Source organism: Balaenoptera acutorostrata, chromosome 20, assembly GCF_949987535.1.
Source record: "Balaenoptera acutorostrata chromosome 20, mBalAcu1.1, whole genome shotgun sequence".
Taxonomy (NCBI): Eukaryota; Metazoa; Chordata; class Mammalia; order Artiodactyla; family Balaenopteridae; genus Balaenoptera; species Balaenoptera acutorostrata.
The window spans coordinates 58,230,211-58,256,356 of record NC_080083.1 but is presented as its reverse complement, the minus strand read 5'-3'; the positions used below and the strand labels follow the sequence as shown (position 1 = coordinate 58,256,356).

At 55.3% G+C, this 26,146-nt stretch overlaps 1 protein-coding gene across 4 annotated transcripts in view; it reads right to left on the bottom strand.

The window, feature by feature from the left end:
- Positions 1–26,146, bottom strand: part of SDK2 (sidekick cell adhesion molecule 2) — a 263,407-nt gene that overhangs the window by 137,740 nt on the left and 99,521 nt on the right. For all 4 annotated transcript variants that reach the window (XM_007185607.3, XM_057536211.1, XM_057536210.1 and 1 more), the window contains exon 2: positions 5,008–5,167. In XM_007185607.3, the coding sequence (XP_007185669.2) occupies positions 5,008–5,167 (160 nt within the window). The remainder of the gene's footprint in view (positions 1–5,007; positions 5,168–26,146) is intronic.

Sequence of the window (26,146 nt, the reverse complement as noted above, 5' to 3'; positions counted from 1 at the left end):
GTAATTGTGAAGCGTTGAAATGGATGTATATCTACATAATATTCTTGGAGGACATCTTGCAAAACTGGCTGAACTCTCAAAAATGTCAATGCCGTGAAAGATAGGAAAGAAAAATGAGCAATAGTTCTAGATTTAAGGAGTCTAAAGAGTCATGACAACTAAATCCAACGTGTGGTCCTTGATCAGATCCTGTATTGAACAACAACAATAAAAATGTCCACAAAGGATATAATTGGGACAGATGGAGAAATTTGAATGTGGACTGTGTGTCAGACAGTAGTATTGTATCAATGTGCAATTTCCTGAGTGTGAAAATTTTGTGGCAGTTCTGTAGGAAAATGCCTTGCTTTTAGGAAATTCTACTTAGGGGAGAATTGACATGATGTCTGCAACTAACTCTTAAATAATTCAGCAAAAAAGATGCGTGCATCTACGTGTGCACAGAATGAGCAAGAGAGAGTACAAATGATACAAAATATTAACAACTGGGGAATGGTAAAAAGGTATACAGGTGTTTACGGTACTATCTTATAATTCTTCCAAGATTTGAAAATTTTCAAAATAAAAAAAAAAAGAAAGAAGGAACGAAAAATACCTGAGCCAGGCCCTCACAGGAGGCAGGGGTGGTAAAGTGGACACAGGGGGCTACTGTCTGCCCCACCACCCTTTTCCCTTCTTCTGCTAAGAGCTCTCACCCTCCTTTCCACCACGTGGCTCTAGTGTGGGGGCTGCCGCACAATGTCCTATGGCTCGGAGTAGACACATGATGCAGGCCTGGCCAATCACAGCACTCCATGCTGCTTCCCATCGGGATTGGTCAGGGCAGATCCAAGCTGGACCAATCAGAATCCTTCCCTGGGACTTTCTACATGTAACTCCTATGGGGAAATTCCTTCTACTCTGAAATCATGTGGCTGTGAGCCTGTGATTCCCAAACTTCTCAGTGTCACTCACCGCATGAGAATGAAGTCTGAACCCAGAGGCGGGCACAGCTGAGCAGCCCAGAGGGGAGAGGGCCTGGCAGTATCAAGTTCTTGGTTCTGAGATTCCTGGAACCTCCAGGAACCTGAGATTCCAGGAACCTCCAAGGTGCCTGAGGCTCTCACTTCATTCTGTGGTTTATTTGCAGGCTCTCATGTAAATAAGTAGAAGGCAAAGTATAATGGGATGTATTATGGACAGTCACAAAGGGCAGAGAGAGGCAGAAATGAGTGTGTGTGTGTGTGTGTGTGTGTGTGTGTGTGTGTGTTTGAGAGAGAGAGACAGAGAGAGAGATTTATTGAGAACACATATGTGTACTATCAGGAAAGGCTTTCCAAAAGAGCTGGAACCCTGCAGGAGAGAGACAGAAGGTTCTGAAAGGGGCAATATTCCAAGTGGAGGGGACAGGACAGTTTGGACAAAGGCAGAAAAAAGGGCATGTGGAAGGAACTGTCCTGGGACCAGTGGTGTGAGGGTCCTGTTTGGTGGGAGTGTGTTACCTCAGATGGGAACAGCAGGAGCTAAAGCAGGTGCTATCAGGGGCAGAACATGAAGAGTTCTGAAGGCCACACTGAGGAGTGTAGATCTTTCCCTGTGGGAACAGCTCATTTTTTTTTTCATTAATTAATTTAATTTATTTATTTTTGGCTGTGTTGGGTCTTCGTTGTGGTGCGCGGGCTTCTCATTGCGGTGGCTTCTCTTTGTTGTGGAGCACGGGCTCTAGGCGCGCGGGCTTCAGTCGTTGTGGCACGCGGGCTCAGTAGTTGTGGCTCGCGGGCTCTAGAGCGCAGGCTCAGTAGCTGTGGCACATGGGCTTAGTTGTTCCGTGACATGTGGGATCTTCCCGGACCAGGGCTCGAACCCATGTCCCCTGCACTGGCAGGTGGATTCTTAACTACTGCGCCACCAGGGAAGCCCACAGCATATTTTTGATTAGAGGAAAATCCTGACTGACTTGTCCTCGGGCACATGGCATGCCCCCTGCTGTAACAGCCAGCCTTTCTGGGGATGAGGAGGCAGGAGGATGAGTTTCCTGAATGGACGTTCATTTACGTCTCCCTGAATAACTTCCACCCAACCAAGCTCTGAAACGGAGCTTTGTTTTCTAGAACGTGCAGAGCAGAGTTAGCAGAAAGATGCTTAGGACACACACGGAGGAGGCGATGGCTTCAGTCTTTCTTCAACGCGAGGCAGTGTGGCGGATGGTAAAGAATTCAAGCCCTGTAGTCATCTGACTTATATGTGAAGCCCAACTCAACAACTTGACCTTGGGTGGACTGTTTCATCTCCCTAAACCTCAGTTTGTTCATCTGTAGAATGGAGAAAACACTGGAACTACTCATAGCATTGCTGGCAGGATTAAACAAGATGCTCTCAGCGCGCCCATCATAACGTCTGCCAGGTAATAAATTCTTTTTCATTGCCCATGACTGTTATCATTACCATCATCAACAGCTGCACCCTGACAACCACCTGGATGCCTCCAGGGGCAGGTTGCTGAGTGTGTCCAGAGGAAGCCCATTCCATCGCTGGGCAAGTCTGAACCTGAAGCCGAGCCAGAATCTGCTTCTGTGTAATGCCCACGCCACGTCCTTGCAGCTTCAGGCACCAAAAGAATGGCTGTGAACCAGACAAAGAACCAACTCTCCTCCTCCTCCTGGGTCCTGCCTCCAGCTCAAGTCAAGGGCAAGGACACCACCAAGAGCGTGGTACGCCATCGGCATGCTCCTGGGGTGCCCATTCAAGCACGTTCACCAGCCAAGCGGCTGCAGGGGCTTTTCGTGGACACTGTCAAAACTGCCCAGGGTGCCAGACAGCATTCAGGAATGGCTCTGGGCCCCAGCTGAAAACCATCCCAGGGACCACCCAGGGAGGCCCCTCTGGTCTCCTTGTGGCTCCCTGGAGAACCGAGGCCCAGAGTGGCCAGCACAGGAGGGCCTCCTGCATCCTGGTCCAGGTCTCTCACCATCCACAGAGGGGAGGGTGGTCCTCCTGCCCCGGCCTCTCCTGCCCCCTCCTTTGCCAAAGTGGCCACTCCCACTGAAACCAAGCAGAACCTCGTGGGGCTTCTGGGCACCAAAGTCTTTCTGTGTCCCCCATTTCTTGTTTGTAGGGAATAGCCTTCAGCCTCCATGACCTTCCCTGGGTCCCAAAAGGCAGATCAGAACAGTTGCTAATCAGGGAAGGGAGGGGATGCAGAGACAAGGGAGGAGCCCTCAAGAAACAACAGTGCAGCCTTGGGGCAGGTCCTGGTTCCCCCTCAAGGGATACACATGACAATATCTTTGAGCTCTTTACAGAGCTAAAACCCCCAACAAATGGAAGATGAACATTCTTCATTTCAGAGAGAAGGTCACAGTTTGATAACCTCAAGAACCACAGAAGCTCATCAAAAGGCCACCTGGAGAGCCTCCCTGGTGGCGCAGTGGTTAAGAATCCGCCTGCCAATGCAGGGGACACTGGTTCAAGCCCTGGTCCGGGAAGATCCCACATGCCACAGAGCAACTAAGCCCGTGCGCCACAGCTACTGAGCCCGCGTGCCACAACTACTGAAGCCCGCACGCCTACAGCCCGAGCTCCGCAACAAGAGAAGCCACCGCAGTGAGAAGCCTGTGCACCGCAATAAAGAGTAGCCCCCGCTCGCCGCAACTAGAGAAAGCCACACACAGCAACAAAGATCCAATGAAGCCAAAAATAAATAATAAATAAATTTATAAAAAAAGGAGACTACCTGAGGCCAGATTAAAGGAGTGCAGGCCCTGCATACACCCTAATCTTATCTGTAACCCCACCCTTGAACTATTGCTATAAAACTCCTCACCAAATCATAACAGGTTGGGACACAGTTTTTGAGGGCATGAGCCCACTGTGTCCCCCTTTGCCTGGCAAAGCAATTAAGCTATTCTTTTCTACTTCACCCCAAACTGTGTCTCTGAGATTTGGCACTGGTGCACAGAGGCCGAATTTTCGGCTCTCATCACCATCCCATCCAGGCCAGGGCTGGGGCAGAAGAAACCTGGGCATGGGGGTCACCCCAAACTCTGGCCTCCCTGCTTCATGAAGAAAAGGATGGTTTTCTGGAAAGGACCGATTCTCAAGCGATTAAATCCCCCTCCTCTCATTTGCATTCCTGTCCCTGGCGGCAGATTTGTATCAACCTCCCCAGGGCAAGACAATCTTGTTTCCCCAACAAAACCAATTATGCACATCAGGCCTGGGGATTAATCACCAGGCACAGGGTCAGGAGTCAATAAAAAAGGCCTAGATAGGGGGATAGGAGCAGGGGGAAGGAGAGCCCGGAGAAAGGCTGGAGGCTACCCGGCTTGGGGAGTAGCTGCCCCATTGCTCACTCTTCTAGTAGCAAACTTGCCCTCCCTGAGACCCTGTTTCTCTCTCTCTCTCTCTGTTCTCCCTTATCCCCACTTGGCAGTGTCCTGGGGAAGGAAGGGCAGCCCAACCCAGAGCCCAGTGCAAGGGCACAGCAGGGAGTGGAGATAAGCCCAAAGGCCCTGGGGGTGGGTGGGTCCCGCCACCATGTCCCCCCTGAATTGCCCTCCCAAATAGAATCTGTCCGCCCCTTACAGACCCCAGGTAGCTGCATGCCCTACCCCTCTGCTGGACCCAGGCCCCTCCAATAGCTCCCCCGAGAGAGCAGGGTTCTTAGTGGGGAGGGGAGGTGGGGATCTGGTCACAGCCGTGGCTACAGTCTAGCTGTTGGCAGCGGGCTCCGCTACCTCAGTCATCACCTCTGCCCCGTCCACGGTTGCCTGGGCCACCCTGTCTGGGCAGCTCGCCCAGCCCACCACCCAGCCATCTTCCGCTGGGTGCAGCAGGGCAGCGTCTTCGCACCCTGGGCAAGGGCGGCCTTGGCCCCCTACTTCTGTCACCCCAGCCTCCCAGCAACACTGGAGCAGGAGCTCCCCCACCCGAACGGCCGCACGGCGCCCCTGCCCACTGCCCTGGCACCCCCTCAGGACACAGCAGGACCCTGGCGGCTGCGTGGGAAGAAGGGGGCGGCGCGCTTGCCTGTACTCCAGAGAGAACTTGGTCAGCTCCCTGTCGTTGTGCAGCCACTTGAACTCCAGCGGCCAGCTGCCCTCGGCCATGCACGTGAGCACCAGGCGATTCCCCTCCAGGTGCACCTGCGTCCGCGCGGGCTCCGTCTTGAAGTAAGGGGCCACGTCATCTGCGGGCAACAGAGACACAACGTTGCTGGTTATCACTGGCTCACCTGCCTGCGGCTGCTCAGCTTGAGCCCTGAGGCCCCGAGGCAGACGGGGCAGGTGCAGCGGGCAACCTGCCGAGGTCACACGCCTGGGAAGAACTTGAACTCAGGTCAGTCTGACTTCAGGGCTTGTCTTCAGAGTGAGTTCTCCCCGCCACCCTCCTCCCAGACCCCACCAGGCTCACCACCACTGCTGCCACCCCTTACGCTCCAGTACCTTCCATCTCTCTCCCCTCGGGATCCCCATCCAGTCCATACCCTTTGCTTCTGGTTTCTCCTTCCAGAGCAGAAGCGGTTGCGGTGGGGGTGGGGGGGGGGACGGCGCTTACTGCACTTCAGCCAAAGGGAATATAAATGTCACAAGGGAAAGGGAAACAGGGACACCTGCGCTGACAGAAGCGGCAGGTGATGGGGGTGTCCTGAGTCCTGCTTCCCAAGGCTGGAGGAAGCCCTGCAAAGGCATCAAGGGCAGAGCCCCTCCAGTGGGCCCCCTCCACTGCCAGGCTGCTTGATCTTCCATCCCGGGTCCTGGGCCAGCCTGCCTCGGCCTCCCCATTCGCACACCAGGTGGCCGTCGGGGCAGAGGAAATGGCACTGCTGGGCCGTGGGTGTGGGTCCAGCGGTTGCTATGCTCCCTACGCTAACCCTGTGACCTGACTCAGTCCAGCCAAGCACGAGGCCCCCCCCCACCGCCGGCGGCTGCCCTCGAAGGAGACAATGCACTCCGGATCCCGGACTTCAGGGGACCACTCAGACCAACAGCTTTGGGTGCAAATAGAGGCCTTCTGCCCTCTGGCCAGTGGGAAAAAGGGCAGAAGTGAAACAGACAAGGGGGTTGACAAAAGGACAGGGAGAGAGGGGGGAACAGGGAGAGGGTCTCCGAGCCCATCATTGAGCAGACCTGCCCTTTAGGGGATGGGCTAGGCTGGCGGAGGAGCCAGAATCTGGAAACAACACAAGGGCTAAAGCACCTGCTAGGTTCTGGGCTGTTCCTGGGGCTTTAACATACGCTCATTTAAACCACACGCAAGCCCACAACCAGACAGGATCATAACCCACTTTTTAGAGAGCGGTTAGAAACCCGCCCAGGGTAACACAGCTGGAAGGGGAGGAGCCAGCCCTGCAGGTGATGGAGGGAGCGAGCTCCAGAAAGCACCATTCACCAGCTCACCCACTTATCACCTGGCGCTCACAGCAGCGCTCCCGTTGTGGTAAGGGATACGGCTCGGGGACCCCACGGCCACATGCCGCTAAAGGGGAGTCAGGTCCAGACTTGCCAGACCCAAGTGCAAGCACCTTCCACCCATCACACTGTGCCCCGAGGGGTGGGCAGTGCTCAAAGCCAGGAAGCTGCTGGCAAGCCAGGCACCGGGCCTCCCGACCTCCAGCCCCGTGGTGGGGGAGGGGTCTGGGCACCACACCCCGCCTGCGCTCAGCCTGCGACTCTCAGCTGCCTGGGCGTGGACAAGCATTCATCTTTCTGAGTCTCAGTTTCTCCACCAGGAGACACGGGAAGAGAAATAGCCACCTTGATATCTCAAGGGTTCAATGAGATAGGAATTGTGAAAATGCTAGGTCCGTGCTTGGCCCAGAGTAAATGTTCTGCAAATGTTCATTTCTTTCCCAACATCAAAGAGTGGGTGTCCCCACCAGGGTGGGTGTCCCATCATCCTCGGCGCTGGCTGATGCCCCAGGTATGCCTTGGTCCGTGCGCTAACTTTCCCCTGGGGGTCCAGAGGGTGAAAACCATAAGACGCTATTCTTTTGGCCTAAGATATGGAACAAACCAAAGAAGAGGAAGGGGCACGTGTCAGGAGTCGGGGAGCGGGTGACTTCAAGGGTGGCAGGGACTGAATCAAGACGCGGCCCGGCAGGCTGGTCGGCCCACTGGGGGCGGGGGCATCGGGGCCCCTCCTGCATCACACGTTGGATCTCTGGAGCATCAGTGGGGCCTCACCCTCAGATTTAACCAGAATTGGGCACCCTTGGTTTTCAGATAAGGCTCAGCACCTGTGACAAAGCCTCACTCTGAGCTTACACACAGACTGACAACTCAAGACAAGCCGTAAGGCAGGTCTGGGGCCCAGGTCAATCTGCGGGCTGCACCGCATTCCCATCCCCTCCGTCTCCACTGGGGACTGCATGACTGAGTCTTCCTTGAAGCCCATCCCTGCTACTGACCCTCCCCGTGGGGGTCACCGGGGGGTGGACCAAGGGCGGCTGGAGAGGAGGTGCAGACACGCGCGAGAGGCGCACCCGTGACCTGCTTGCCCCACCTCTTGTCTCTGTGTGACGGCTCATGTTCCCGTCTCGGAGTTGACGCTGCCTGTTCGCAGGTCTCTCCCTCACTCTTAACGACTGTCATGTGAGCACACTGCCTTCAAGGTGGTTGAAAAGGCACCTCTTGATATGAAGAACCTAGGGGCAGGACAGGAATAAAGACGCAGACGTAGAGAATGGACTTGAGGACATGGGGAGGGGGAAGGGGAAGCTGGGGCGAAGTGAGAGAGTGGCATGGACATATATATACTACCAAATGTAAAAACAGATAGCTAGTGGGAAGCAGCCGCATAGCACAGGGAGATCAGCTCGGTGCTCTGTGACCACCTAGAGGGGTGGGATAGGGAGGGTGGGAGGGAGACGCAAGAGGGAGGGGATATGGGGATATATGTATACGTATAGCTGATTCACTTTGTTGTATGGCAGAAACTAACGCAACATGGTAAAGCAATTATACTCCAATAAAGATGTTAAAAAAGAAAAAAAGAAAAGGCGCCTCTTCTAGAGCGTGTCCTGGGAGAGTGGCCGCCACGCCAGATCCCTGGCTTCGGGGTCCTAGCGCACCTCTGGAGGTGGAGGAGGGCAGAGAGGGAGGCAAGCCCCCATTTGCCAAGGAAAATGATTCCCCACCCCTCGGAGGCAGCCGGCTGGCTCTCAGTTTAACAAATGGACACATTCGCACTTCAAAGGCGCATTCATTCTCCAGCAGCTTTCAAGAGCCCTTTGAATCGCGTCTTTAAGAACCCTCTGTTAGCTCCTGTCATCCCTTGTTTGTTTTAAAACAACAACATTCCCAGCCCCCACTGATTAAATCCCTTCGAGGCGGGCCGACTCAAGAGCCAGAACAGTCGGTGGGCGCGCGGGGGCACACGCGCTCTGCACCCAAACCCTCGCCTCCGCAACCCGGCTCCCTGGGATATGCGCCCCCATGTCTGCATTTGCCAGTTCGTTCCTCAGGCTCTCCCGGGGGTGGGGTGGGGTGCCCGTCTGGAGCCGAATGGCTTTTGCTCGGATGGGTTGATTCCAGAGGCCGCTGGAGACAATGACTTGGGGGAAGTGGAGGGGGGAGGGATGCGGTTAGCCTTTCCTGAGAACCTGCTGGGTACCCAGCTCAGAGCTGCATCCCTCATCCCAAGTTATCCTAACAAGGCTGTCTGGCAGAAGCCGAGGCTCCCTTCCCCAGGTCCCTGCTATGCGGTCACGCCTCCTTTTCCTGAAAGGCTAAAGGCCCCCTCCTCTCTGGGTACAGGGATGTGGGAGGGAGGCCCTATGCGGAGCTGAGAGCCAGGGCAGGGAGTCCAGCCAGGCGGTTTTCCTGGATGCGCTGGCCCTGCCCCAAAGCAGGGGCACTGGGAGTGTGTGAGCCATCGAAGGAAAGACTCTGATGGGAAAAGGATGCTGGTGGGAACAGCAGTGTGTGCGTTTGTGTCTGTGTGTGTGCGTGTCTTTGAGCGTCTGTGCCTGTGTGCATCTGTGTATGTACGTAGGTATGTGTTCACGTGTGTGTCTCTGTATGTCTGCATGCATATCTGACGGCATGTGTATCTGTATGTCTGAGTGTGAATCTATCTCTGTGTGTGTGTGCGTGTGTGTGTGCGTGCGCTTACGTGCAGGAACAGATTTGTGTGTCATGACTGCACAGGTGGGTAACACAAATCATTGACCTTGGGCAAGTTACTTCGACTTTTTGCACCTCAGTTTCCTTAGCTGTAAATTGGGGATATATTTGTTGTGAGACTTAAATAAATTAAAAAACATAAAGTGCTTAGGAAAGTGTCTGGCGCATGCTATAGGAGAGGCAGCTATTATTATTCTTGATCGGATATGCAGATGGGCAGATTCCCTGGAGGGAAGAGCTCATACCCTGTTGGCAGGGGCCAGCAGCTCCTCTCAACCTTAGTTCTAGGACTGTGCAGTACACAACTTGGACTACTGTACACAACAGGCCTGCTAGCCACGTTCTCAGTGGGAAGGGATAACCGGAAATGGAGGAGAACAGTGGACAGAATCAACACTCTGAAAACATACACACAGAGGATTTTTTAACTAGACAAAGTGATTTGAAAGTTCACATTTTAAAAGACCACAAAAGAATAGCCAAGAAAATTTTGAAAAAGAATGGTAAGCAGAGGAGACTAGCACAGATATTGAACTATATTATAAAGCTGCAATAAAAAGAAGTGTGTTCTTTCCAAATAGACTGATGAAGCAATGAACGAGAGAGTCCAGAAATATGCCCCAATATATATGGGATATTTAAGACAAGATGAAAGTAGAATTTCAGGTCAGTACGGAATAAATCAATTATTCAACAAATGGCCTTGGAAAAACCAGGATGCCATCTGGGGGAAAAAAAAAATCAAGCTGAATCTCTTCCTCACACTTTACCTCAAAATAAATTCTAGATGGATCAAGGTTTTAAACAAGAAAAATGAAATTCTAAAAGAACTAGAAAAAAATCACTGGGGTTTAAAAATATACAATCTTGGTGAAGCAAAGAATTCGCCAAGTACTTTCTAAGTACTACACAAACTCCAGAAAGTCATAAAACAGATTGATTCCTTCAACTATATAAAAATCTTGCATGGAAAAAAAAGTGCTCATAAACAAAAAGCAACAAATGACAAACAGGGGGGAAATGTCTGCAACTTCTATCGTGGACAAAGAGCTTATTTTCCTGATATAAAAAATATTCCCATAAATCAATAAGAAAAAGATGAACAAACCAACAGAAAAATGGGCAAAGGATATGAACCGTTCACAGAAAAGAATTACAATAACTCTGAAACGTAGACAAAGATGCTGAACCTCGTGATAAGAGAAAGGCAAGGCAAACTCAGTAAGACACTTTTTTTTTTCTATCACTTCGGCCAAGATCTGAAAGTGTGATAATACCCCGGGCTGGCCAGCCTGCGGAGACCCAGGTGTCGCGCACACAGCTTTGGGGACTGTCCTTGGTACCACACCTATGCAGAACAATTTGGCAATTCTATCGAAACTAAAAATGCACCTCCCCATCCGCCAATTCTTCGAGGAATTTCTCCTCCACACACACCCGTGCACGAGTGAAGTGACAGCATTTCATGGCAACACTATGTTTTGTAACAGCAAAAGCTTGGAAATGACCTGAATGTCTGTCAAAAAGGTGATGATGGTTAAAGAAATGATTGCACCTCCAAACAATACAATTCTCTATAGCGAAAGGCTCTGGAACAAATTTTGAGAGCTACTGTTAAGTGAAAAAAGCAAGGTGTAGAATGGGGTGTGTAATCTGCTACCACTTGTGCACAAGTTTGTTTTTTTTTTTTGATGTTTTCAAGGATAAAAATAGATTTGCCTGTATAGGCGCAGGCTTTTTCTAGGGGGTCACATAAGAAACTGGGCTCAGTGATGCTTTAGGGGTGAGAACTGGGTGGCTGGGGGCTGGGTAGGGAGGGGTTTACTTTTTACTCTACGCTTTTTTGTAACTGTTCCGTTGTGTCCCACAGGTATGGATTGCTTATTTATAATCAAATGTGTTTATTGCTTATTTATAATCAGATGTGTGCACACAGCTGCAAACACGTATGTGACTGGGCAGGGTCAACAGTCGCGGGCAGCCCTGCTGGAGATGCAGGAAAGGACAGGCCTTCCGTGTGCATGGGACACGGGGGTGTGGCGTGGCTGGGGGTCCCTGACCACTGGAGCCCGAGCCTCTTGAAGGAAGAGCCGCCTTCAGAGGTAGACAAGAGGCCTCAGTCCTGGGCTTCCTTCTCGTTTCCCAGAACAGCTCAGGGGGCCCCTGGCTGACTTCTCCTCCAAATTCCCACTAAATACACTTATCGTCATCCTTCTACTCCAAGCTCCAGGCTTAATGGCCCCACACAGACGCTTATCTCAACTTCAACCTCTCCCCTCCCTTCAGCCCCCAGCACAACAATGTCATCTTTCTCTAGGGGTCCCCCCTCCAGTCTCTCCTGGGATTTGACTTCCCAGCCAGCCCAGGCCTGGGAACCCCACCTCCCCTGGAGCCAGACCCTCGCCAGCTGGCAATGCCAGTCAGGGTGAAGACCTCCACCCACCACCAATGCAGTTAGTTGGCCAAAAGGTGTCCATCTGCCCTCCAGAGCCAGCTTCACGGGGCACCGGGCCTGGACCAGTCCCCTTCCCAGCTCTGAAAGACCCCAAAGCCTCTCCCTCTTAGCAGCTCTCCCTTCTGGGCACGCAGTAACTACACAGCCATCGGGAGTGTCTCTGGAAAGCTCGGGGACGGGGTGGAGGTTGGGGTTCTCTCAGACTTTCTCAGCTCACCACCCCCTGGCCTCTGCACCGTCACCTTTGTCCTGGATTTGACCTCCATGCCCTCCTAACTGGTCCCCTCCCTGGAGCTGGCTGGCGGCCACAGACCTAAGCAGGCTGGGCCCCGGGTCAGAGGAAGCAGGGGCTCTGGACAGGCCCCTCTCCACAAACCCCACTTCTCTCTACACATCTATTCCCGCTGCCTTTATTTCATACGACCTATGGAACTTCCCACACATTCAGTGCTTTATGTCCATCTCTTCAGTTAAGTGTCACGAGAACTTCTCAAGGATGGTACTACATTTATCCCCATTTTACAGACGAGAAAGCTGTCACGCAGGAACGGTTGGTCTTCTGACCTCGCCACACAGATGGAATCCCAGATCTGGCAGGTTCTAGAGTTCTGGACCTTTCTGTAGGTGACATGGGGCTTCCTTGAGCCGTCCCACTCTTCACATCCTGACCCGTGGCCTCACGGGTGGTAAGTGAGGGATGGTGGCCTCAGGGTCGTGGCTTTGAAGCCACGAGCAGGGGCCACGCCGGTTGTGTGGCAGGGGCATTCTTACCCCAGCCTCCAACGTCACGGCCCTAGGACTAGATCGGGGGTGAGGGTGAACCAGGCAGGCTGACCAGGCATGAGTCCAGAGGATGCTGGAAGGCTGATGGGGCAGAACCGTCCAGGGGAGACGGGTCCACCTAGGGGTGGAGGGATTAAGGGAGGTCAGAGTCCAGAAGATGAAGAGAGGTGGGCGGGAGGCGTCAAGTAAAACGAGGCAGGGGTTGGAGCCCCAGGGACTTCTTGGGAAGGAGCGGCTGACCTGGGGCCCCCATCCCAAAGCTCTGCTCCCCACCTAAGGCCCCAGGTACCACCCTTTCCCTAGGGTCTGGCTTGAAGGTCCCAGTGGGGGAAGAGAAGAGAAACTGGGTTTAAATGCCAGTTGCTATGCCAACTAAAGTGTGACCTTGAGCAGAGTAACCTCCCGAGCCTCGCTTGTCTGTCCTTGGAAGAGATTCCAACCCCTGCCCCAGAGGCTGCTGGGAGGACCAAGTGAGCGAACGGATGTCAAATTCGGAGCTCAGCGTTTGGCACCTACGGGATGCTCTTTCTGCCCTTCAGACCCCTGGAGGTGACTGCATGGGGAGGAGATGGGGAAACGGGGGCCAGGGGCGCTATCACTGCCCCACCCGTTTCCCCTGACTTGGAGGCATACCGCTTCTAGAGCCCATAGTCTCCTGAATGTCTCAAATCTGAGCCTTCTGAATCCAGCTCCCTCACGGCCACTCCAAGCTGGCTCAAGAACCAAGTCTTGCTTAGGGATGGCTTCTAAAGCCTTGAGCAAAGGTTCAGGACCTGGGTAGGAACAGCTGGAGCTGCAGGAGCTTTTGCATCATGTCAGCGATTCCTCTTCCTCGGAAACCCAAGAGTCGGTGAAGAGCTGAGCCGGGGAGCTGCCTGGGCGGGGGCTCAGGAGTAGGGAGCTGTGGGACCCGGAAGAGCAGCCACGCGTGGGGGTGTTTGAGCCGCGCCCCCAAAAGAAATGTTCGGGGCATGCACACAGCAGGCAGATGTTAGCAGGCAGAGGACCCCGGGCTTCCCAGCTGTGCCCCTCCCGCTCCCACCCCCATGCCTGACACGGCCTGCCGGCTCCTGCCCACCCAGCCAGGGCCTCGAAGCCCCCCAGCCCCCTGGTCCCTCCCCTCCGGCTTCCCTTCTCCTCACTGCCTGGCCCACAAATGAGATGCTAATTTATGCCCCTTCCCTGTCTCCTGGCAGATGCCCGGTCCAGCTCAGCCTCGGTGCTGCCTGCATGCCAAGTGCTTCATTAGCTAAGAAAGAAGGCCCTCCTTAATCTAGTCCTCGCCGGTGACCTTCAGGAACCAGGCACCTTCTGACGTCGGGGGCCTGGCAGGGGGCGACAGTCAATTATGCCTCCGTCTCCACAGCTGCTGCCGAATGGATTTCTCGCTCAGAAAAGCCTGTTCAAAAAGCATCTAATGGAACGGATCATCAATTTGTTTGAATACACATCTAATCTGATTAGGGGGCGCCCAGACACCAGGGTAGCCAGCACAACTGAGCCCCGACACGGCCCTGGGGAATGGCGAGTGGGGCGGAGGGGCCCAGCCTGGTGACGGGCGGGGGTGCGTCCCAAGCTCCCAGCCTCCCTCCCCCGAGCTAGCTCGGCCGATTGTACATCCAGCCAAAAAAAAAAAAAAAGTCCACAGTCCTGCCCGCGGCCCCTCCGAGGCTCAAATGTGCTGTGCTCTGTAACTCTCTCCCTGCTGTCCGACTCCACGGCCCTCAGACTTTCGGGATTACGTCCCTTACAGCATGCAGGACGCACATGAGAGCCGCACGCGTGGTGACTCCCGCGCTAGTGTGTCAGCCGTGGGAAGATGGGGATGGGGCTCCTTCGCCTCCCTGGTCCCAGAGCTTGGCAATGAGTCTGACACGCGGGAGGCCCCAGAGCCATGAAGGAAAAAGCCAAGTGAACTCGCTGTTGAACTCGACCAGGCCACCTCCCTCTTGAGAGCTGACATTCCTCTATGTTCTTCCAGCTCTGGCACTGCAAGGTCTGAGCAGCAGAGTGGTTTGTGACCTGGGAGCGGGGTTACTTGGATCTGAATCCTGGCTCGGCTACTCAGTAGCTGTGTGACCCTGGACATCCCTCTGTAACCCCTCCGCATCTCAGGGTCCTCAACGGAAAAATGGGATCATAGTGGTGCCTATCTCATAGGCCTATAGGAGAGGGGAAGGGGTTCGGCCAGTGCCTGACACACGCACCCACACAAGGGGGTTTGCTATTATTCCTCATCCTTGGTGTAACCTCTGCACACCCATCTCCCAGCCGGGGCCTTCCGCCTGGACCGCACAGGTAAATTAACGTCAAAACACCCCCACCCAGCCTTGCGTGGAAAAAAGATGGTTCTCATTTCCGATGGGTTTGTTTTGCAGTTAACAGAGGGGAAGGGAGTCCTGTCATACATTTCAGCTGGACGGTTCAGAGATTAAACGTACACCATCGATTAGAATGCTTTTGCCTAATGGTGCTATTATCATTTCAGTGTATTCAGATTCATTTCAGCTATAAAAGCAGTGATGATAAAATTTTCACTAACTCCTGGAATCTCTTCCAAGAAGCTCCACGATGCCGTGTGGATGACACTCACCTTCCCCTCGGTGACCCCCAGGAGGGACACCAGCTTGGAGCGATTCTCCAGTTTCACAGCTGGGACCTGAGACCCCCCCAGGGATGAAGGGCTTGCCAAAGCTCAGCTTTGGGGGCCAGATGCCTGGCCAGGCCCACGGAGACTTGTCCCACATGGCATCTGTCAATCCCCCAGCTGATTCTCTTGAAGATTTCCCTAGCAGGTGAGTTCGCTGCATCCCATGGGTACCACTCTCAGCCTGTCCCCTAAGCTCTGGTGATGGAGAAGCGTCTGCCTCCCCCTGGCCTGGAAAAGCCGAGGGCAAGGGCTGGTAGGCTGGGAGATGCTTCCAAGAACCCACAACCTGGAGATCCCCAGCGTCTACCTCGGCCAGCGATGACCCCACCGGACACAGGGCGCAGAGGGCTGTGCGAAGAGAGTGGACAGCGTTCCCAAGCTTTGGGTGGCACGCTTCCCAGAGGTAACCTCCTTTCCTGCCCCTTTCCCACCCTTGAGAAAGGCCATGCCCTCAAGGAAGATGGTGCTCCGGGCCTGAGGAAGGGGAGACAGGCAGTGAGGGAAGCTGGTGGAAAATGTGACTTAGAATCAGCACCAACTTCCTGGGTGGGCAGCTGGCCTCACCACCCCCAGATGGGCGCCTTCCATCAGTGGCTCCTCCCCGCATCCCCTTCCCTGGGTCAGGTGGGCAGCTCAGCCTTGGGAGAAGGGCAGAGAAGAGGACGTATTTGTTGCAGGCCTAATGCATGCCGATCTCCCTGTGTTTTCTCTTTTAATCCTCCCGGCCACCTCGGGGGCAAGTTATGATTCCTGCCCTTTTATTTCTCTCATCGGAAGCTCAGAGGAGACGGGTCACCCGAAGAGTCAGAGCCGGGCTTCGAACCCACGGCCGCCTGCCCTCCTGCAAGGCCTCTGAGGTCAGCGCTGCGCCTGGATCACAGGGAAGGAGTCTGCGGCTGGGCCTGGGGGGAGGCTGCGAGATGGAGCTGCCGTCACCGGGAAGAGCACACATTCATCAGGCTGGTGACCCCAGTGTACCGGCGCTTTGTGGCGTGTAACAAAGACTGCGGAGCAGAAAATTGGAGTTCAATTTGCCGTCCATCCTGTGCAGCGCTCAGCCCATTCCAGTCCCTGGCAGGCACCTCTGCGCTACCTCATAAATAATAACACCACGCAGCTCGATGGCCCTTTCAGCAGTTACAGGTGCCGAGCAATTTACAAGCTGTGATACACAGAAGCCCGCACGCGCCTGCCGGCACACACGGCCCCTCCCCATCACTGCACGGGCACTCATGCCACCCTCCTTGCCAGCTGCCACCACCCGGGGGCCGTGCCCAGTCGGAGGGAAACAGGCCCTGGTGCAGCCCTGACTGCCTTCCTTGCCTGCCTTACTGGCCCTGGTCACTGGCAGAAAGCCCCCCAGGCCTGGCAGGGACCGAGTCCTTGCTGCCCCTGCTGGACCAGGACCAGGTGCCACTGTCTCTCTCTTTCCTTCTGTTTTAGAAAGAGTTTCTGGATCTCTGATCTAGCCTGCCTTTGCCATCACACAAAGTCCCATTTCTCGCCTCTGAACCTCACGGGGCGGGGGTGGTAGTGGTGGCCCAGCAGCCATTGAGACCCAGCCCTTCAACCTCCCACTTAACAGGCGAGATGCCCAGGGGCCCACGTTAGCTGTCGCGCTGAGACCAAGCCCAGGGCTCGGGCGCCCACTCACCATCCGGGACAGCCACGTGGAGGCAGCCATACCCAGGGGCCGGGGCAGACCTGCCGGCTTCCTCTGAGCCGGCCTGGGGGCTTTCCAGCAGGCAGGGGCTTTGGGGCGGAGTAATGCAGGGGGCTCGGGCCACATTTCTCTGTCTTCCCATCAAAGAGTGCACGTGTATGATTCAGTGTGTATGAAACCTCCGGAAGGGATAAATGCATAGACAGGACAGAGATTGGTGGATGCCGGGTGGTCGGGAGAAGGGGGACGGGGAGCGACTGCTTAATGGGTACAGGGTGTCCTTTTGGGGAGATGAAAATATTCTGGAATTAAGTAGAGATGCTGGTTGTACCACACTGCAAAGGTACTCAGTGCAAGGGAATTGTTCACTTGAAAGCCGTTGATTTTACGTTATGAGTCTTATCTCAGTTGAGAAAAAAACAAGTAAATCTGGTGACAAAGTCTCTCTCTCTCTCCCTACTTCCACTCACCCCCCTCCAGCCCTCCCCCTCCCCACTCTCTGCCCCCAGCCCCATATGCTCCTTAGTGGCGAGGGCAGGGAGAAGCTCTAACAGCTCTTTCACATCCTAAGAAGTCACCTGGCTCTTGCCTTCACATCCTCCCTGCCCTCCCCTGATGGGATGTTCAGGGCCCCCCCCACCCAGTTCGGGCAAGGGGCCCACTCTGTAGGTTACAGAGGGTGGGCTGGCTTTCTAAGCAGTCTCATGGGCACAGGGCTAAAAGCCCATCCTGGTTGCAAGTGAACGCCCTCCCCGGCCGCTGCCCAAGTTGACAGGCTGTTTGAATGAGGGCAGAGGGACTTCCCTGGCGGTCCAGTGGTTAAGGCTCTGCGCTTCCAGGGCAGGGGGTGCGGGTTCGATCCCTGGTCAGGGAACTAAGATCCCAAATGCCGCGTGGTGCAGCCAAAATATTTTAAAAAAAAAGAAAAAAAAAGAATGAGGGCAGAAAGCCTCAGCGTCACAGGTGGACCATGGGGTCCCCTCTCTGTGCTTACGAACTGAGTCAGCACCTGAGTCTTCTGAGCTGTTGCTTCCTCGGTGCACGAGGAGAGTCCTGCATCACTCCCCTTGCCAGGTCTCGGTAGGATTCGCTGGGATAGAACTTAAAAGACCAGGATCCCAGGCCTGGCTGAGCGTTCACCCTATGGGGTCTGGTGAGGATCTCGCGCTCCGGGCCTCAGGTGCATTTTCTTATTCTCACCACACAGCAACGTGGGGTAGGATTAACCATCCCGTGGTCCAGAGCGGGATGGCGTCTGGCAGGGTTGAGTCCCTCCCACGTCTGGTGCCTGGGAAGTGGCCGGGGTGGAGTTACGGATAAACACCACAAGTTAGCTTTCTCGATGCTCCCACCAAACCCAGGGTCACCAAAAGCCAACCCAGCATGTGAACTCAGGAGGAGAAGGGGAGGAAGCAAACTCAGCCCAAGATGCGGGCGGGTGGGTGGCCCCAAGTGCGGGAGGGATGAGGCTGAACTTCACGAGGGCGTCCTGACCCCTGTCCCAGGCTGCAGCTGTCCCCGCTGCCCGCCTGGCCCTGGCTTGGCCGCCTCGGCTCATGTGCCCTGGTGGCAGGTGGCCTTTCCGGAAAGCAGCCTGGCCGCCGGCTTGGAGAAGCAGAGGGAACCCGCTGAAAGGAGGGGGGTGGCGGGGAGGGGCAGGGACAGGTGGCAGTGTCCCCACCCTGCTCCAGAGGCTGCATTCCTAATCCTTGCCCGGGAGCCAGCCGGGACTCCTCGCACTGCCTCTGCATTCTGTCACTCTGAAAACCCAGAGCCCATCTGTGGTGTGTTAAAGGTGGTCAAGCCAGAGGCTGCGGGAGGGGCTCCGGTATCCACTCGCCGCTGTTGATCCCCTGACCGTTACCCACCCAGGGAGGTCAGGGGGCCTCCTCTCCGCTCAGCGGCTCTCCTTCCTTCTCTCGCTCCTTACAAAGTGTCCCCAGATCTAATCGGGCTCCCCAGCCCTCTCTGGAGAAGCCTGGGCCTGGCAGCTGATGCCGACGGCAAATGAGAGAGACGGAGACCCAGGAAATTCATACTAATGAGAGACAGGCCAGGTTGACCAAGAGCATCTCCACGGGTGCCGCGGTGCACGTCAAAATGGGGTTTATGTTCCTGGCGCTGGTCCCCAGCCCTCCTGTGTGTGGGGGGCGAGGAAGGAGGCGGCTGCTGGGGCTGGACATCAGACAGAGCCCTGGGCTGCAGGCCAGCCCGTCCCAGCTCTGACCCCAACAAACGAGCGCCCGTGGCCTCCCACTGGCTCCACACACCCCAAGCTGGAAGCGTCCGTAGAACTTGCCTAGTCCAACCCGTTTTGTTGGCAGATGGGGAAACTGAGGACGAGGGGTTTCAGGGAGGATTCGAGCCTAGCTTTTCTGACACCAAGTCACCCTGTCTCACTTGATAGCTCTTGGCCTCATTTCTCCCATCTATAAAATGGGCACAAGGGCTTAACAGATGTCCACGGCTGTCTTCCAAGTCTGGCCTCCACCCTCCTTGACGGAGCGAGGTCTGGGTGCTACGGAATGGTCTTCGTGGATTCCTGCTATACCCCCGGTTATGGTTGTACTATGTTCCCCCAAAGATATACTAAAGTCCTAACCCTGGTACCTGTGATTATAAGCTTATTGGGAAATACAGTCTTTGCAGATGCGATCAAGTGAAGATGAGGTGGTCAGAGCAGGTCCTAATCTAATATGACTGATACACAGAGCGAGAGACACGGGGGAAGACGGCCGTGTGATGCCAAAGGCAGAGACTGGAGGGAAACCTCGACAAGCCAAGGAATGCTGACAACACCAGGAACTGGAAGAGGGAAGGAAGGTCTCCCATGCAGCCTTCAGAGAGAGCACGGCCTCCAGAACTGTGACGCAAAACCTGCTGTCGTATTAAGCCACCTAGTTAGTGGCACTTGGTTATGACAGCCCCGAGAACCTAATGCGCCCCCTCAAAGTGACCCCCCCAAAAGCCAGCATCGAGCGGAGCCCCCTGCTCTATGGAGGCTTCACAGATGCTCCCCCCAGTAGAAGTGAGCCCCCCTTTTGTGTTCACTGAGCCACCCCCGGAACCCTCGGGGGTCCCCGCATCTTCTGAATGCCCCAACTGGACTCCAAGCTGTGAGGGGACACATCTCGGTCATTTTTGTGCCCTCAGTCCCTTCCCTGGCTGCTTGTACAGAGTAGGAACTCAATACCGAATGAAGAGAGAGCGAAAGGAATTCTCTTGTTTCCAGAGGCTTCTGTTATGATCTCTGACAGCCCCGCCCCCGACCGATCGCTGCCCAGCCTCACCGGTCACCTCTGACGCGCAGTCCTCAACGTGCCCTCCTGACCCCAGCCTCATGCCAGCTGCTCTGCCCTGGGGTCCCAGCTCCGCTAATGGTGACTGGCGACACCCCACGTGCCAGGGAGCTCACGGCAGCCAGGACTGGCACGTTGGCAGAAGGCACCTGAGTGACGGACGGCCTCGCACGGCCTTTTCCAATTCATTCCCCAGCAGCCGAGCCTTTCTGGGAAGCAGAGCAGAGCGGCCACTCCACCGCCCACCCACGCACACGGCCAGCCCCCTTCCTTCCTCCTTCCTAGGACCGAAGCCCCCGCCTTCCCCCGGCGATTGGGGCACAGTCAGCTAGAGGGTATTTAGCTTTCCTGGGCTCAGAAAGTAGATGAGATGTTCCTTGCACTCCCCCTTTTCCTGCAGGGACCCGCCATCCAGAGACAGGGATCTGGGAATCGTACCCTTACTGCCCTCTCCCCTCTGGCTCGGCTGGAGAAGTGACCCCCGGCCAGGGTCCCACAGCCCCGAAGCCAGCCTCTGTCCATGGTTATGAGGACCAGGTGTCCCATGCTGTGTGTGTGTGATCCCTGAGCCCAGGTAGGGATGTAGGTAGGGTGCGACTGTCCATTGTACAGATAGGAAAACTGATGCTCCAATTCATGAAGTGTCTTAGCCCAGGCTACACAGATGGCCAGTGTGGGCACTAGGATTGGAACACAAGGCTGTCTGTCCCCAAAGTCCATGCTCCTTCCACCGTGACACCTGAAGTGGGCTGCAAAGGCGAGGTAGCCACCTCTGGGTGCTCTGTCCTCGACCACCCATGAGTCCCAGGGAGGCAGGGACAAGAGTTCCAGCTCCTACCATGAGCGCACTGTTCCTGTGGACACAGGCTTGCCTGGGGTCCCAAGGGAAAGGTCAAGGTCAGGCCCCCAGCTGGGGCCAAACCATCACACACGGCACGTGGTTGGGGCGATTGAGATCCGCTGCCCCAGGACTTGTGTGACCTTGGGCAAGCCAGGCTAGTTCTCCTGGCCTCAGTTTCCCTGTAGGTCACGGCCAGGCTCATCTCTGCCTATCCCTCCCTGGGGTGCCGAGGAGTAAGCAAGGGATGGCACTTGAGGCAAGAATTGAGGATGGGTGAGGGTCTCGTTGCCAGCATGGGGAGCTGATGTAAGAAGGTGGGCTCCAGAAGCCGCCCTCAAAGGGCCAAGGCCAGGAGGGTCCCAGGAGACCCCTGCTCCCTGTCTGGCCACGCTCGGGCGTTGGGGGCAGACGGCAACCTGGGAGCTGTGGTTTGGCAGTGGGCAAACCCAGCATGGGAAAGGGGGGTGTTTACGGGAAGGCTACAAGTTACTGGAAAGGACAATAAATTAAAATAATGGGGCTGTTTGGCTGGTGACAATGGATAAAACATGTGGTCCAAAAAAGCCCCATGTGAGACTGTCACAGGGGTGAATGAGAAGGCGGGATGGAGAGAGAGCAGGGAAGAGGCTCACGGAGGCCAGGGAGGCTGAGGAGGTGGTGGGGGCCTGGCTGGGCCTCCTGACCTTCCTGTCATCCCTCTACCGCCTCTCCTGACTCTCCGCTCCCCCTTGCCTTCCCTCAAAGCACCACACTCAGCATCAGGCCCAGAGCCTTCTCTCCAGATACTAGGTCCTGCACTGGCCCCTCCATCCCCACTGAAGGCCCCCACCCTCCTCCCTAGAGCTTCTGTGCCTTGGACGTCCATCTCACACAAATGCCCGTGGCCCTCAGTCACAATATAAGGTACACATTTCATTCATTCATTCGTTCACTCAACTTCCTAATTCAGCAACTGTTTTTTTTAAGCACCTACTATGTGCCAGGAGATGACACGGTGAACCGGAAGAAAACCGCTGCCTTCCAGCTGCTCACAGGCTCACAGGGAGATGGATGAGCCCCGTGACAGTGGAGGGACGCCCGTGACACATCAGGCCCACGGCGCAGGCGCAGCTCGCCCCCCAGGCCTGGAGGGACCATCAGGAAAGGTGGTCCCAGCAGCATCCTAAAGGGAGGGCAGGATGTGCACCAGGCAGGGGGCTGTCACGGGCAGAGGGCGCCATGTGTGCAGAGCCAGGAAGCATGAGAGAACAGTGGCTTCTGGGAACTTCAGGTATTTCCGGACGGCGGGGATGGAGGCTGCAGGGCGGGGGGAGGCTAGCTGGCCCAGCGGCCACGGGCGCAGGCCTCTGCAGTGAACTCGCATTCAAGCCCTGGCTTCTCCAGTTAGGAGCTGCACGACCTTGGGCAAATCACTTAGTCCCTTTGAGCTGATTTCCTCATTTAAGGAGAAGGAGGTGAAGATAATAGCGCCTGCCTCACAGAAGTGGGGCAAGGAAAAAACGGGAAAATGCAGAGGTATCTCCTAGCCGTGTTTTTGAATAAATGAATGGGGAGGGTTGAGGTTCCAGAGAATAAAGGGCTTCTCAATTGTGCTCAGGAGCTTGGATGTCATCCTGAGGGCGGTGGAGAGGCACTGGCGTTTCTGAGTGTGTGTGCGTGTGCGCGTGCACGCGCGTGCGTATGTTCGTGCCCGTGCATCCTGGGGGCTTGTTGGGGTGGTAGGATCAGCCCAGGCTCCATCTCTCGCCTCTCCCAATTCCAGTCAATTTTGTTCCCCGCTTCCCAGAGCAGAGCCCAGTTGAGGACGGTCTTGAACGACCCTTGATGAGGATGGAATAAAGGACCTGCACCTTCTCAGCACAGACAGTCTCAAGGTCATTACGGGCAAGGCCCTGGAACACAAAGGCATGGCCACACCCGGAGGCCCTTCAGGCCGGCTGGAGAGACAGCATTCAAACGGGTGAGGCATCTTGGAGCACAGCTTACCGCAGCCGTGGGGACCAGGTGCCGTGGGTCCTGGGGGCAGGGGGGCTGCCAAGGATTAGTGGGGCAGTCAGGGCGATCCTTGTGAGTCATTCTCTCATGGATTAATCCAGTGGCTCTGGACTGTCAGCTCCGCACCGGCCTCCAGGTGACACACTGGGACAGAGTGGGGACCAAGACTGTGCAGTCTTGGAGCTCATGAAGTGACATTTGCAGTTTCCACTGTTCCTCCTGCAGTGCGGCGGGAGGGGCAGGGATGGAAGAAGAGGAGAGCAGATGCCAAGAGTCCATGGTGCAGGGGCTGCGGTTGGAGAGTCCAGGGAGGGATGACCTCCAGGGAGAGATGATCTCCGGGGAGCAATACCTCCTTCTGGAGACTTCACTTCTTTTCTTTTCTTTTTAATTTTTAAAAATTTATTTATTATTATTATTATTTGGCTGCATTGGGTCTTCGTTGCTGCGCGTGGGCTTTCTCTAGTTGCGGCGAGCAGGGGCTACTCTTCGTTGTGGTGCCCAGGCTTCTTATTGCAGTGGCTTCTCTTGTTGCGGAGCATAGGCTGTAGGCATGCCAGCTTCAGTAGTTGCAGCACGTGGGCTCAGTAGTTGTGGCACACGGGCTTAGTTGCTCCATGGCATGTGGGATTTTCCAGGACCAGGGATCGAACTCGTGTCCCTTGCATTGGCAGGCGGATTCGTAACCAGGGAAGTCTCTGGAGACTTCACTTTCTTTCAGTCCTGGGGAGAAAGTATTTCCCTGCCCAGAGAGAGAGACATGATGCTGAGCAGAGAGGAGGTGGTTTAGCTTGGACCCTGGTGGTGGTGAAACCGAGCAGGACCCTGTGGGCCTCCTGGGCACGGAAGCCTTTCGTGTCCCCCATTCCTTGTTTGTAGGGAAGAGACTCCAGCCTTCACGACCCTCCCTGAATCCCAAAGGGCAGATCAGAACAGTTGCTAATCAGGGAAGGGAGGGGATGCAGAGACAGGGAGGAGCCCTCAAGAAACAATAGTGCCGCCTTGGGACAGGTCCTGGGTCCCCCTCAAGGGATACACATGACAGTATCTTTGAGCTCTTTACAGAACTAAAACCCCCAACAAATGGAAGATGTCAGCATTCTTCATTCCAAAGAAGACCACCTGAGGCCAGAGTAAAGGAGTGCAGGCCCTGCACACACCCTAATTTTATCAGCAACCCCACCCTTGAACCACTGCTGTAAAACTCCTCACCAAATCCTTCCGGGTTGGGACACAGTTTTTGAGGCAGGAGCCCGCTGTGTCCCCACTTTGCCTGGCGAAGCAATAACGCTATTCTTTTCTACTTCTCCCAAAACTCTGTCTCTGAGATTCGATTCGGCACCGGTACACAGAGGCCGAGTTTTCGGCATCAGTGACAGTCAGGGTGGAGAGAAGCCTGGGACGTGGAAGCTATTTTGGAGGCAGGATGGAGACGGTCCTTGTTAGACTGTGGGGCTTGTCCGAGGGAGAAGGTCAATGGTGATGGTTCCTAAGACCCAAACCCTGGAGCAGGAGCTGCTTTGGGGGAAAGATGCTGAGTCTAGTTTTAGGTGCATGTGGATATCCACGGGGATGTCCAAGTCTGGGACCCAGGGCTGGAGAAAGGGCATGACCCTTCTGACCCCTGCTGAGCACAGCTCCGAAGCCTCAGGGGGCTATGCACCCATTCTGGGTTCCGAGGCCCACCTGATGGTCTGTGCACACACCGAGAAAGCACTAACTCGCATTAAGTGCCTGCCTTGTACCAGGTCATCCCAGGGGCCTCAGATGCACATCTCAACAAATCTGCACAGCAACCCTTCAAGGTCATTACCACCCTTCTAACAGGTGGGGAAACAGCCGTGCAGTGAGGTTGAGGATCTGTCCAAGACCACGTGGTGTGACCATCCGAGGAGGGATTCACACCCAAGTCTGGCCAAGTCCAACGCCCAGGCGCTTGTCCCAAGGAAACCTCCCCCCCTCGTTAAGCTCCAGTTGAACAGGGAGCTGCCTGAACTGTGTTCTCCCAGGAGAGTTTAAGAATCAGGAGGGTGTAACAGAGCACCAGCCCTCACAGAGGGGCAGGGCTTAGAGGGGTCACAACCCCAGGACCCCCAGCTGCCGGGCACCTATAGCACCACCCCTCCTCTTCCAGGAAGAGTCCACAGGGGCGGCCAGAGAAAGGATCCCAGCGGGGATGGCGGGGGCCCCTCTGCCTCCTTCCCCCGCGGTCCTGCTCCTTCTCCCTCTATGGCCATGTCCGCCCATCCTCCATCCCGCTCCCGCCCTCTGCTGACTCTTGGACACCACAGAGCCACCATCCGCAACGGCAGATCCATCTCTCCATGGCTCATCCACTCAAAACACATCATTTACCCCCTCAAGGTCGAAGCGTTTATTTCCGGGTGAGAGAAGAGCTAAGAGAAGAGTCCCTCTGGCCGTGCCCCGTCCCAGATAACGTATGGACCGATCAGTACCTCCATCTGCTTTGCTCTGAGGCACAGATACAGAGGGGGCAGCTGGGGGAGCTGCCTTGCCCACGCAGCTCTGCCTCTTTTGGGGTCCGTGAACTCTCCCCAACTTCCGCAGCTCTCTTGGGTGGCTCTCATGGGCCGTGATTATTGTTTTTCTCTGCTCTCTCTTTCTTGAGTCTTCGTAAACAGTTTTGAGGCTTCTGTAAACATCTCCTTTTGGGAGACTCTGACTCTCTTTTTATTCCTAAGGAGAAAATATTTCTCTGCCCAGAAGAAAGGTGATTCTGGGGAGAGAGGGGGTGGTTTAGCTTGTATCGAAAAGCGCTTACGAGCGGGCACCAGGGCGCCCTGTTAATGAGTGACCAGCATGGAGGCAGGTGAGGTGTAGCAGAGGGAAGACGGGCTGGATGCTGAGAGATTGCCTTTGGCCCGTCGCCACCGCCTGGAGCCGGGAGACTTTGGAAAATCCACACCACCCCTCCAGGCCTCAACTTTCTGGTCTGAAATGGAGGGAGCAACGTCAAGATTAAGGGTGGTGTGATCATTAAACAGGATAGGGTAGGGAGCTGGCCTAGAGAAGGCTTTTAATACATGAGAGCTAGTTAGGTTGGTGTACTGGGTTGAACAGGGTCTCCCTTGCACCCAAATTCATGTCTACCAGGAACCTCAGAATCTGACCTTAACTTGGAAATAGAGTCTTTGCAGATGGAATTAGTTAAGATGAGGTCCTACTGGATTAGGGTGGGGCTTGAATCCAATGCCCGGTGTCCTTATAAGACCATAAGAAGAAGCGCATGTGAAGATGGAGGCAGAGATTGGAGCTGTGTGTCCAGAAGCCAAGGAACGTGAAGGATTGCTGGCCGCCACCAGAAGCGGGGGAGAGAGGCCTGGAACAGACTCTCG